Genomic DNA, 14542 nt, shown 5'->3' on the forward strand with positions numbered 1-14542 from the left:
TTAAGATGTAGTATAATTCTTGTCTCTCCTACTTGTTGTGTATCCAAGTTCACTTCACTTACTCAAACAGTTGGGTTGCACCAATAACCAAAATTACGAGTGTTAGCTCCATGGAAGGCAAGGGTTTGCTATGGGATAGAACTGATGAATTGTCTGTTCCACGTTGGGGGAAATGCTTTACTTTGCATGTCACATGACTGAGTACTGACAAACTTATTCCAGGTAGATCTGATGGATGCCACACTGTGCAGCAATGGGAGTGAAATTCATCACCGGAGAGCCACAAAGTCAGTCATCATATTACGTGAAATAACAAAAAGCAGGTAGTTAATAGTTTCTATTACTTTGACTGCTTAATATACCAATGCAAGGAGGAGCCACTTTAACGTTTATGGGATCAGATAATTTCAGTACTTAAGTTGGTTAGGCAGTGTGCCTCAAAAATCACAATGTTCCCAAAGGATCATCACCCTCAATGGAGGTGTGTGTCTGTCATGGATAGGTCTGGAATACCACAGAGCTATGTTGCTGTATTCTTCTGCTTGGAAGCATGCAATAAAATTGCTCAATAAGTTAGTCAAAAGTGTTTAAAATGGCCAGGCACTAATTAGCTTTACATCTGATGCAAAAACCTTGATGATGTCTAGTCATTACCCTTAGTATTTCATCTTAAATATTTTTGAGAGGTAAATGTTGTCGATCAGATTAAACTATTGTTGGCTTAAGGTGGTTTTATATATTTCTTTGTGTGCAGAAATTAAGAAATTTGGGTTCCTTTCTCTTTTATCAAAATTGTCATTAGTGTGCTTTCAAAGGGGAACTCAGACATTTATTAATACAGAATTTCTGCTGTTGTTAACAAACTAAATTTATTCTTTTTATGAATTATTTTGAAATTAGATTAATGACAGGTATTTGAACTGTTGTGGCAGATCTTTTATATTACATAGAACATTACAGCACAGAAACAGGCCTTTTGGCCCTTCTTGGCTGTGCCAAACCATCCATGAGCATTGGTTGAGTGAGAATTATAATAGCTAACTATTACTGAATTATATTTTTCTAAAATGCCTTCGGTTTGCTTTTGTCAAGAAACAATAATATTTTCACCCCTAACCCGCCGCAGGTTCACTCTGTTAGGGCGCGTTCTGGTATAGAGCAAATATTGACTTCAACAGCAACCAAATTTTAGATCAGAATATGGATTGTAGGTTGAATTTAAGATGCAGCTCAAAACAATGGTATTCATGAAGCAGCATTTTGGAGTAAATTGCAGACCAGAAAACACCTAATTGACTGATATACTGTATTCCTGCATATCCATGAATGCAATGAATGCCCCAGTAATACCTCAGACTCAGAAACCACAGTAATTAACACTCATTTTGAGTGTGTTATTGGGAAGACCCAGGAATTTGAAAAAATTCATGTAGCTCGAAAGAAGCATTATGAGGGCATTGTAAATACAGAAATTGTCCTGTTACGATTGCTCTTTAAAATATAAAAATGTGCTGTAATTTTGGGTTGGGGAGTCTCTGTCTCTCTCTCCCTCATGACTCCAACAGCTGTCAGCTCATGTGTGTCCTGGATAAAGAATTTATATCTATCAGCTGCATTCCTCTGGTGACTTCTTTCACAGTCATGACACCCTTTTCCTTGCCTTTCTCCTATGGTCCACTCTCGTCTCCTATCAGATTACTTCCTCTCGAGCTCTTGATTTTTCCCACCCACCTGCTTCACCTATCATCATCCAGCTAGTCTCTTTCCCCACCCCCCCACCTTTTTACTCTGGCATCTTCCCAATTTCTTCTCAGTGCTGAAGAAGGGTCTTGGCCTGAAATGTCGACAGTTTATTCATTTCCATAGATGATATCTGATCTGCTGAGTTCCTCTAGCATTTTGTGTGTGTTGTTTTGGATTTCTCATGTTTATGATTTTTAAGATGGTGTCTTCTTTGTAACAACAAGGAGCAACAGCATTCTCAAGAATATAGTTTGCTCCTAATATATTAATTTTTTGATCAGAAACAGGAAAGATCCTGAATGATAGAATGCTATGATATTAATCATGGAATTAAGAGGCCAGCAATGATGTTGCTGAAGACTTTATTTTATCTCCGAGTACCATAATGGTGGATAGCACTTAGGCCTTGTTATTGCTTGCTTTAAAACTTTCTAGAATTAAACAAATCAATAAAGTTGAGATCAAAAATAAATTTGGAAAGATCTATGAATTCATGACCACAAAGCAGGTATAAGAAAAGAATGATTTACTTTGACATTAATTTGCTAAGTTTAGTCTCTTAAAAACAGAGTACAGTACATAAATTATGTACATCCAAATAACACAATATTTTTACAACTAAGCAGTAAAAAGTAACATTTTCATTAGTAAAGCGATATATAGTGTACTAGTAAGAGGTAGTTTTACTATACATCATCTGTTCTGCGGTCCAATTATATGAAAAAGAAGGATTTATAAAGGTCTCTATGAAGAAAGTCTTCTATTGCAATAAATATATTTCTATTGTTCATTTAACATTTACTTCTACAAAGATACCAAAATATAAAAATTCAGCATTTTAAAGCCATCATGTACTCATGCTTTTTTATCGGAAAATAATATGAGATGAACAATTTAACTATTTACCCTTTGCTTGAGTAATTCGTCATATTAATAATGTAAAAATATAATGTAGAGTGTACATAACATTATATTGTCATATAACTCAGCAAGCTGCCAATAGGTTCTATGCATGTTTTCAACACAGAATGCATTTACATTGGTTCATTAGGACTCCCATGATTCAAGTGCTAATAGATTTTCCCTTTAATTAATTTAGTAATGAGAAAGGAACTATTTCTTAACATCTTGTAATGACTTTTATAAGCCTACAATATGTGGTTCATTGGTTTCTGCCTCCAATGAGCAGTTAATAGTTCACATACTGTATAGTAGCCAAAAACCACTTGAAGACCAGTATACATCTGTAACTAACTCCCGCCTATCCATTATTTAACTAAATTTAAGACATTGCTCTTTGTTGATTAATTTTTGCAGTTGATTGCAATATCATAATCTTGTTTTGTCATCTAGTGTTCTCTTAATCAGTTCTTTATATCATCATGTGATTCCCAACAGTTGTAGCTCTCTTGGGATTGTGGCGTTCCAGCATTTATACATTCGATGTGAAGGAAGGTCCTTTGGTTGGATAGAAACTGATCGGAATGTTGTTACGTGCTTGCTCTGTGATTTCTGAAGAAATTAGGAGCTCCTCATCAGTGAGATGGGATTGTTGTGTTAAGTAACCTTCTTCCTTGCCTTTCATCTGTTGACATGGAATTAGAGTTACAGGAGGAAAGGGATAGGCCTTCATCATCTGACGATGACTTGACAGGACCCCAAGGCTTTCGTTTGAATCAAGGATGATTTCATTATCTGCAAAGGTCATCAGCGCTAGGGTGGAATCGCATGACTGCTTGTCGATGTCTTCTGAACTGAGGGAATCTATGCTGACTTGTTTTGATTGGCACTTTTTTTGCCACTTGCACTCACGCAGCACGCGAAGATCCTCTTTGAAATGTGGATTGAATAGCAGATAAAGCAAAGGGTTTAGGCAAGCAGGCAGTGGAAGAACCACAAGTAGGATTGATTTAATTACATCTGGACTGATTAAGAAAAGGTTGAGCAAGGAAGAAAATGTAAGGAAGGCTACGGGGCAATATAGAATGCAGTTGGTGAAGATTAACCAAGCCACATGCTTAATCATGGCACAGTCCCAGATGCTATCAAATTCCCCTTTCATTAGATCACAGTAAAGCTTAGTGTAAGTCCCGGTTATTACAAGGAAGCAAAGGATATTCATCATGATCAGAGCTACCATGAAGCCCAGAGTGGAAGGCTTTCCACCAGGGATAGGTGACGGGAGGCAGAGTGGTGAGGTTCCAAATTCTCCGACTGAGCATAGAGGCAGTGCAGCTGCACTGAATGATAGGACTGTGCAACAAAAGGCAGCTACTTTCACACTGCTGAAAGATGGTGATTTCCCATATGCACGGACACAAGACACTGAGATACTGCACTGAACAGCTGCAAGAGTCAGAAACAGTATCGATGCTTCTGAGGCAAATACGGATACAAATCCAGTGATCCTGCATCCCAGTCCAGTTTCCCATTTTGCACCATGTTTTGCAAATTGCCCAAAAGTCATTGCATCAACAATTGCTAATGTGCCGCTATACAACCCTGTTAACATGTTGGCTCCTGCTATCAAGCCAATAACAAACTTCACTGGAGATAGATAGCTAGGTGATGCAAATATAGTTGTGATGACTAGTCCGTTGCAAACTACAGAGATAAGGACTATTCCCCAAACTCCAAGACGGATTATCCAGCTTTCGAAGAGATATTCACATGGATTAAATGGACCTGTAACAATTTAAAAATATATATCACATTAGAGTACAGAAATATCAATATGTAATTCCTATTACTTATTTTGTATCATTTTAGCTGTGAAAGTTCTTTTTTACATAGTATAATAAGGTTACAGACGCTTGCCATTTTATACCTGAAATGGGATTAAATGCTTAATTTTGCAAAGAATGTTATAATGATTTATGTATTCGATTCACTTAGTGAATATTTTGTCAACTGACCTGGATCAGGTGTACACTGAATACTGAGATGCAGTTTGGGATCTTCCATATCAAACTGAAAACCATCCATATGCAAGTAATCTATATATTATAACAACAAAATATGGTATTAGTGCAGGGGTTCCTGAGATACAGCAATGTGATTAAATATTATGAACTTCACATTGCATTGAGTATACCTTTAGAAATACAACTATATTGAGCTTTCCCGAAATTACATCTCTAAAAAAGCCCAGTTTTCAACATATAAGTTCCTATATATGTGATTCCTGTGATTTATGTTCAGAAAGAGTATAGAGTTTATGCTGAAAATGAGGTTTATGAGTATCATTGTCCAATCGAATCATTAGGGTGCAGGGAGACTCTGTTGTGGTGGTTGAAAAATACTTGGAAAAGAATAAGTAACCTGCTTAAATCACAGAACTCTGGCAACAGTGTAGCAATGAGCCAAACAGGTCAAGAATAATGCTGATCAGGCCAATGAAACGAGGGGAAAGTTTCAAGGAGCTGGACCGGTCAGTTTTATTCATTGCGGTACCGCACTTATTAGGAGAGATGGAGCTTGGCTTGGAACACTGCCAGTATTCTTGCATTCGCATGGTAAAGGAAAGAGGCTATGACAACAAATGACAAGAACATCAGGCTTCACATGGCATGACACAGCAACCAGAGCAATTAAGGTAAGCTAGTCACTCTCTTGGTCCTTTCCCTGTGCACCTCTTATTTCCTTATAAGACAAGAAGCACTTCGAGAGAACTTAACATAGTGCTAAATACTAATATAAGTGAATTTTCTAACGTTTCCTATACTGATGAATGGAACTATCTTATTCTATCAATAGTGAAGAATACAGCCATGCCCCTGAATCAACAGAGGTATTTGGATCACTTCCCTTTAGAAGTTGGGAAAATACTGAGCGATCACTGACAATACTTCTGGTCAAGATGGCACGTGTGTACAATGCTCCTTTGGTTGACATCTTCTGGATAAATCATGAAACCATCCTTTTCACTTTTATGTCTTTTACATTTCTTCCTCATCTTGAATTTGATTCTGGGACTGTTGGAGCCCGTGATTTGCTGTTTGGAGACTTTTTCGGGTGCTTCAGTGCTCTGCAGTCTCTGAGAGAATTCTGGGAGGCAGAGGCAATGTGAATGAACCTTGTGGTGGCAAGGCTGCAGGACGGCATGTGTGCCGACATTTCCCCCCATCTCGCTGATTGTATCATCCATTGTTCGCCATCCAATTAAAGTGACAAGAGCGATTGAAACATCAAAATGAGTGTGGAAGTTTGGAGATCGTTTGGGCTTTCCAGGGCTCTGCAGTCTCCGAAGGATTCTGGGAGGCAGTGTGCATGAAATTTGTAGTGGGCACGCTGCAGCACAAGGGGTAAGCTGATGTTTGGCTCCATTTCACTGATTACAGCATCCATTGTTCGTCAATTAAAGCGATAAGGGAGATTGAAGCATCGAGGTGAGTGCAAAGGGTGAGCGCCAACAGCATGTCTTTTGACTGGTTGCTCTGTATTGGAGAGGGGAGAGCCCGCTGCTGTGCTTGGGCCCAGAGAGTATTGTCCAGTTTTTTCCTACATTTTGGATGTGGACTTTGGATCATAAACTCTATTTTTCAGTTTTTATACTCTGTTTTTTTTTTTGCCCGATCTTCTCAGTTTTTTTATGCAGGGAGGGGGATTTGGGACTCGGTGTGCCTGATCTGTTTTGTTTGTTTTTTTTGTGTGGGAGGAGGGATTTGGGGGTTGATGATTATGCTGCCTTTCTTTTCTTTCCTGGTTTCACGGCTACCCAGAGAATTGAAGAATTTCAGAGTTGTATATCTTGATAATAAATGAACCTTTGAAGATCTGGGAACATGATCTAAATCTCTGATACTCTTACACCCAGCTGATCAGTCAGCCCTCAAATTCACAATCTGGCGTAAGTATGTAATTTGAATTCACTTTCACAATACTGCACTATCTCCTGATAACAGCTTAAGTTGCAAGTTCTGTTATCCTATTTAAATGCTTGTGCTCTGCTCTGCTTTCCATAAACACTTCAATACCTCTTGAAAAGTAAGGTTCACTAAACCTCTTAGCCTTTCCTTTTATTTTAGTAGGAACATACAAACTCAGTACTCTAAATATTTCACTTTTGAAGTCCTCCCTCTTACCTTTAGCACAATCAACATTTGCCAGATTCTTGAGGATGCTATTAAATCAGACCTTTCTCCAATTTAGAATCTCAATCTGAGGACCTGTTCTATCTTTTTTCTTAAATATCTCAAAACTAACAGGATTATGATCACTAGATCCAAAGTGCTCCCCTACATACATTTCCATCACCTGCCCTGTCTCTTTCTCCAATAGGGGAATCAGTATGATACTCTCTCTAGTTGAGACCTCTATATATTGACTAAGGAAATTTCCCTGAATGTATTTTTAGAAACTCTGTCCCATCCAGTCATTTTACAGTTTGGAAGACCAGTCAACGCATAAAAATCATCAGGTTCTTAAACCAACTGGCAACACTCTAATCATTACATTTTAGCAACATTACGATCACTTGGATCACATTGCATTAAAATGGACTTCGCTTTTTTTAAATTCTAGTTGTCCCCTTTCTTGGAAAAATGTGTGTAACTTGTTTTAATTTATGCTTCTTTCTTCTTGTGAATGCTGCAAGAAAGTTAATCATTCCACCCATTCATACATGTACTTGTGTATTTGCCAATTAACTTGAATTTGACCTTGGTCATATTAGAAGGAAACATGTCCAGTCGGTAACTGGTATGAGGTGCATTTTGATTCCAGAAGGCTCTTAACAACAGATCAGTTCACCATTAGTTTTCCCAGCACTTACTGAGATTTAAGAACATGTTAGCATCAGTAGTAAGCATCAGTAAAAAGTACTGGTTATAAATATAAGGACATCAGGTCCACTTTATGATATGAAGAAGGAAATCAGTTTCTTATTTGTTTTATGAGAAAATAAGTGGATGTCAATATATATTGGGAAGCATACTTCTATATGCCTCATAATGCAACTGCATTAAGAAAAACTCTTCTCAGTAATCATCGAATGTGTGGCACAATCAGTAAGCTCCAGGAGAGGACCATTCTTAATTAGTCACCTTCGGGGTAGACATCTTCCTATTCGCTTTGATTTCCTTTACTTCCTAATCTTGTTCAGTCTCAAAAATAGGGGAACACCTGTGGTAGGTCTTATTGTTAAAACTTCAGGAAATTTAAGTGAAAAGAAAGAGTTTTGAAACAGTTTACAGAGTCCTTCCATATGTGGGTGTGTGCCATTAAAATTAATGTCTCAGAGTAAATCTGTAGATACTCAGAAAACTAAACTCAACTATTTCATCCTCGGCACTGTTGGCAAAAGTAGCATTTATTGCTTATTTTGAAAAGATGACGGTAAGGCTCTGAGATTGGAGAATTCTTGCAGGTAGTTCAGTCTTGCCTATTGTTGCAACTTATCAGGTACAAACTTAAGTGTTATATTTTCAGGGATAGAAATATTTGCTGTTATGATTTTGCCCTTTGCACTTTGGAGCAAATATATCTTTATCACTAGCAGTTTCTTCAGGAAGGCAAAGTGCATTTTTGAAAGGGATAAGCACTAGATCCAAATCAAGAACATTTAAAGTAAATTGGCTGCAGCTCTGCACCCCGCTCTGACCCCCAAAAATGTAGGTGTTAGCTCCCAATGCATTATATACCCCAGAATACTAATACTATAATTACAGTTGTTTTCTGGCTGGATGGAAAATACTCCCATTGCTCTTTTCTGGCCATCTTCGTCATCACGAACAGCAACATCTGAATCCCACAGGTTGGGCTGCTTGTGATTATTTTTGCAGGATCCATATGCACAACACTGATAGGCAAACGGCATTTCCAGCACCCTGCAACCAAGATATAAAATGTTCCAATTACTTTATAGAAGCTAAACATCTTCAATATTCAGTCTAGATGCCTTTAAGTTCAAAGTTTATTATCATTCAACAATACACGTGTATACCACCAAATGAAACAATGTTCCTCTGCACACCACAAAGCATATAACTCACATACAATGCGTAAGGTAATATTACCACAAATAAATTAACAATTAATATGGTGCATTGGTGACACAAGGCAAAAAGTATTCTGATAATGCATTAACGGTTTATTTACAGTATATTCTTAGCATAGTGAGACACCATGCTAACTTTCTTGCATGGAACAAAACATGCAATTCTTCTCACTTTCAGCAACACACACTAGATGTTGGAGGAGCTCAGAAGGTTGGGCAGGATCTATGGAGGAAATGAACAGTTGACAGTTCGGGCCAAGACCTATCATCAGGAGTGGAAAGAGTGATGGCAGAGCCCAGAATAAAAGGGTGGGAGTACAGGGAGGAGCAAGAGCCACAGGTAATAGATAAATCCAGAGGAGAAGTGGAACATAGGCACGTGGGGGAGTAGGAACAATGTGAAAAGCTGAGAGGTGATTGATGGTAGAGGCAAAAGGGTGGAAGAAGAAGGAATATAATCAGAAAGGGCAGTAGATTATGGAATGAAAGGAAATCAGTGAGAGCCCAAAGGGAGGAAGGTGCAGGTGAAGGGACAAGAGAAGGGATACAGGGTCTGGGATGATAAAGGAAACAAAGGGGAGTGGTTACTAGAAGTTAAAGAAATTAATGTCAATATTTATCTGAAACCCAGTTGTTACTTTATGTAGATGCACCGTATTTCAGTAAATTTTATTAGGATGTTCTGCATGGGTAATGAACATTTGCACAACCAGTATTGAGAATGTGTAACTACAACCATGAATTTTAACATTTTCTTTATCCAATGAGTGCCAAATGACATCCATTGGACAAATATGGTGGAAGAAACATTTTGAAGTAAGTTATTAAATTGAACTGTAATGTCTGTAACGAGAACAGATACTTCTTTGCTCTCTTGCATCAGCATGTGTAATATGCATTTTGCAGTTCAAGTGCTTTTTAGAAACAATGTTCATACCGCCTGCCATGGAAAATCACTTCACCATTCTGATGGCATTCATACCAACTTAAGGTTGAGTGGGTTGAGAGCTTCAAGCTGCATGTGTGAACATCACCAACAGCCTATCCTGTTCCACCATGCAGCACCAATGCCATGAAAGCTCAAAAACATCAATGTTCACGAGACTAAAGAAAGCTGGCATGTCCCTGTTAACCCTTATCAAAGCACCATAGAAAGCATCCTATCTGGATGTATAATGGCTTGATACGGCAACAACAAGAAACTGCAGTGGGTTGTAGACACAGATTAGCACATCATAGAAATCACCTTCCCCTCTATGAACTCTCTCTATACTGCCTCAGTAAAGCAGCCATTATCAAAGACTCCATCCACCTGGGACTTTTGCTCTTCTCCCCTCTTCCATAGGGAATAAGGTACAAAAGCCTGAAAGCATGTACCACCCGGCTCAAGGGCAGCTTCTACCCCACTGCAGTAAGGCTAAAGAATAGCTTCCTAGTAGACTTCTGACCTCACAATTTAATTTGTTATGATCTCACACATTATTGTTTGCCTGCACTGCACTTTCTCTGTAGTTCTTATGATTTATTTTACATTATTATAGTTTTAACCTGCTCTACCTCAATGCACTATGTAATGATTTGATCTGTATGAACAAGCTTTTCACTGTCTCTCTAAACATGTGATAAATGAATGCCAATATGAAGAGTAATGAAACAAAATAATAAAATGCTTTGTTAGAACAAGCTCCGATATTAATCACAAATTATAGCAAACACCCTGGACAAGAAAATCGTTTTATATGGATTCAGTTGTAAACCAATCATCCAATGCTTATTAGCAGGGCAGTTGTTTACTATAACACACACAGTATGCTGGAGGAACTCAGCAGGCCAGGCAGTATCTATGGAAAAGAGTAAACAGTTGATGTCTTGGGCTGAGGTCTTGGCCTGAAATGTCATCTGTTTACTCTTTTTCATAGACGTTGTTTCTCCAGCATTTTGTGTGTGCTGTTTGGATATCCAGCATCTACAGATTTTCTAGTCATTGTTTACTGCATGTCCTCTATGCTTCATGGAATATATGTTAGCCTAAGGAATTAATTATCTTGTTATTTTGTGTTGTAGCAAACTGTTGACCATTTCTCTTATTAACCAGGAACTTATAATGATTTCAAGATGTACATTGGAAAATGACTAATATAGTTTCATTTTAAATTAAAAGAATGATACTTATTGGATACAAATGTTAGATAATTTTCATTAAATCATTTTCAGAAGGCATTTCACCCTTTACTTTTTCAGGTAGATTGCTTAACCATGGATTGTGAGCAAATATATTCTTCCCATGGATAAATGACAAGTAAGCATAGTTATTCTTTCAAATGAATTGCTCCGTTAAAAATAATACCGAACTTAGCTTGCCTCAAAAATTGTTTCCAGCCATGTCTTTTTTTGTATTTTCTTATTTAAAGCTTCACAACCAAATTAAGGTAAATGATTAAAGTAGAGCAAATTATTTGCTTTATAATCAAATTGACTTAATTTTTAAAAAATAGTTTACATTTTTCATTTCTTAATGTACTCAAAGGAGTTTTCTGTGGGCACATTTCAGTAAACAATTTTTAGTAATTTCTACCAACCATAACAAGAATTTCAGTAACTAATATGATTGCCATTAATTTCATTACCAATTGCACACTCATTCTCCAATTAAGAATACAGGAAATTCTGGTCACCAGATGCCATGACATCACAAACACATGCACATATGTTCTATCTATTTTGCTAATGTTATTAAGTTGCAAATACATTCAAAATGTTTCCAGTTCTGCTGCATGTAGTGACCAATGCAATTACAGTTTGATATAAATGAATCAATTATTATAACCACATGAACCCTTAAATTTATGTCACTTCTGCAAATAGACTAAATACACATGATCAAAAGTGAAGATTATTGTTATTTCGTTCTGAAGGAGAATATGAGAATTTAAAGGTTTAGAACTAAAGCTTTCTAAATTTCGTACCTTAACTTGGGAAAATTTTCTTCTGGAAAAGATTCTGATAGTGCGAGATTTCCTTTCAGCTTCAGATGTGTCAGTCCACTTAGACCATTCAAAGGGAGAGAGGAAAGCCGGTTGAATGTCAGATCCCTGCAAAGTATTGAATATATTAAAGAAAAGCAGTTAAGAATACATCTGTAATGAAAGAGCAAATGGATGTTTAATTCATTCATAGAAATGCACATATTTTGCACTGGTAAATATTGATCTGCTGATCAGAGTCCTAACTCCATTATTGATGCTACTACTGTTCACAACTGTAGGTAGCTACTTGATTGTTTCATCCATTTTGTACAATCAATAACCTTTCAGTCAATGAACTGGTAAACAAAGATTGCCAAAAGATTTGGTGTGTCTGCTTGCTGGAATCATATCTTGCACTGGTTTAATTCAAACCTTTTTGAAGCATTCTGATCTCACAGGGAAACCTCACGTGTGTTTTTATAGCTTGTTATTGCTAATATAATACATATGCTGTGACTGCTTCCCAGTTTAGTTCTACAGTCAAGTTAGTAGAGGAAATAGCAGTGAACATAAAGAATGACAAAATATTCTGTAGATGGCCTGTTCCTATTTCCATTTCATATGGTCTTATGATCCTATCAACCATAGCATCAGGTCAGAAGAAAGATCTGAAAGAAGTTAATATTGACTGTAAAATGCATTTTATGAAGTTGATTGGATGATAAACCCTCTGGCTAATAATCTGCATCCTAGCATACTTAAGGACATGGAACTAGAAATACTCAGAGTCCAATAGTCTGTATCCCTTAGTAATTAAAGACATGAAACCACGAACAGTCACAGCTACCTGGACTATACCTCTTACCACCCCGCAACCTGTAAAAATACCATCACCTCTTCCTCTCAGGATTCCTCTCCTCTTCCACATCTGCTCTCAGGATGAGGCTGTTCATTCTAGAATAAAGGAGATGTCCTCCTTTTTCAAAGAAAGGGGATTCTCTTCCTCAACCATCAACGCTGCCCTCAACCATATCTGTTCCATTTCACGCATGTCAGCTCTTACCCCATCCTCCTGCCACTCTACCTGGGGTAGGGTTTTTCTTGTCCTCACCTACCACCCCAGCAACCTCCATGTTCAGCACATCCGAAACTACAGCCATCTCCAAGAGGATCCCACCACCAAGCACATATTTCCCTTCCCCTCCACTTTCTGTTTTCCACAAGGATCGCTCCTAGGTGACTCCCTTGTCCATTCGTCCCTCCCCACTGATCTCTCTCCTGACACTTATCCTTGCAAGTGAAACAAGAGCTACACCTGCCCCTACACCTCTTCCCTCACTACCATTCAAGGCCCTAAAATGCCCTTCCAGGTGAGGTGACACTTCACCTGTGAATCTGTTGGGGTCATATACCATGTCCGATACTCCTGGTGTGTGGCCTGTATCTTGGTAAGACCCAACGTAGATTGGGAGACTGCTTCACCAAGCACCTATGCTCTGTTCACTGAAAAAACAGGATCTCCTAGCGGTCACACATTTTAATTCTACTTCCCGTTACCATTCTGATGGGTCTAACTATTGCTTCCTCCACTGTTGTAATCAGGCCACACTTAGGTTGAAGGAACAACACCTTGTATTCTGTTTGGGTCACCTTCTACCTGATGGCATGAACATCCATTTTTTGAACTTCTCTCCTTCACCCTTTTTATTCTCTGACCTTACCTCCTTGCCCGCCCATTGCTTCCCCCTGACGCTCCTCCCCCCCCCTTTACTTTCCTCCATGGCCTTCTGTCTCTTTTACCAATTTACTTCTCGACACTTTACTTCATCCCCTCCTCCCTCAGATTTCACCTATCACCTTGTGTTTCTCTCTCTCCTCCCCCCACCTTTTAAACCTACTCCTCAGTTTCTTTTCTCTGGTCCTGCTGAGGGGTGTCAGCCCGAAACATTGACTGTTTACTCTTTTCCATAGAGGCTGCCTATCCTGCTGAGTTCTTCCAGCATTTTGTGTGTGTTGCACAAACAGTAGATGGATTGTTTGTCATATTCCCACATTCATTAGACTCTGGATCAGTTATTATGGATTGCAGGTAGCCAACTGAAATCCAAGGTGGACGGAGACAGACACTCTGGAAGTTTTGACTAGTTAGTCTGACATTGGTAGTGGGGAAAAGTTAGAGTACTTGATTAATGATGTAATAGCAGAACATTTGGAAAACAACAGCAAAATTGGTTAATGTCAGCAAAGTTTTATAAAATGGAAATCATGCCTGACAAATATGCTAATATTTTTCAGTACCTACCCTACTGAGAAGGTAGAGGAGAATTAGTGAATGTGGTGTATTCAGACCTTCAAAAGACTTTTGAAATGACCCCTCATAAGAGGTTAATATGAAATATTAAAGCATATGGATTGCAGATAATGTACTGACATGAATGGAGAAATGTGTGCAGACAAGAGGCAGAGAACAGTGTTAAATGGGTTCCATTTACAGTTGAAAACATGTAATTCTTAATTTATTTAGATGAGGGAATTACTGTATATGTACAGTCGGCCCTCCTTATCCGCGGGTTCTGCATATGCAGATTCAAGCAATCGCATTTCTGGAAAACCCAGAAGTTCTCTCTCCAGCACTTGTTATTTGAGCAGGTACAGACTATTTTTTCTTGTCATTATTCCCTAAACAATACAGTATAGCAACTATTTACATAGCATTTACTTTGTATTAGGTATTATAAGTAATCCAGAGATGATTTAAAAGTACAGGCAGTCTCCGGGTTATGAATGAGTTCTGTTCCTGAGTACGTCTTTAAGTCGAATTTGAAGTCAGAACAGG

The 14542-nt window shown here is 38.2% G+C and overlaps 1 protein-coding gene across 1 annotated transcript in view; it reads right to left on the minus strand.

The window, feature by feature from the left end:
• Window positions 1-2094: 2094 nt before the first annotated feature.
• The window catches only part of LOC132381178 (leucine-rich repeat-containing G-protein coupled receptor 6), a 317117-nt gene continuing 304669 nt past the window's right edge, over window positions 2095-14542 (minus strand). Inside the window, exons 15-18 of the mRNA XM_059950470.1 lie at window positions 11707-11832; window positions 8410-8570; window positions 4659-4739; window positions 2095-4428 (exon numbers count right to left, since the gene is read on the minus strand). Coding sequence (XP_059806453.1) covers window positions 3176-4428; window positions 4659-4739; window positions 8410-8570; window positions 11707-11832 — 1621 coding nt within the window. The 3' untranslated portion in view covers window positions 2095-3175. The remainder of the gene's footprint in view (window positions 4429-4658; window positions 4740-8409; window positions 8571-11706; window positions 11833-14542) is intronic.

This window comes from Hypanus sabinus, chromosome 25 (genome assembly GCF_030144855.1).
Source record: "Hypanus sabinus isolate sHypSab1 chromosome 25, sHypSab1.hap1, whole genome shotgun sequence".
NCBI classification, from domain to species: domain Eukaryota; kingdom Metazoa; phylum Chordata; class Chondrichthyes; order Myliobatiformes; family Dasyatidae; genus Hypanus; species Hypanus sabinus.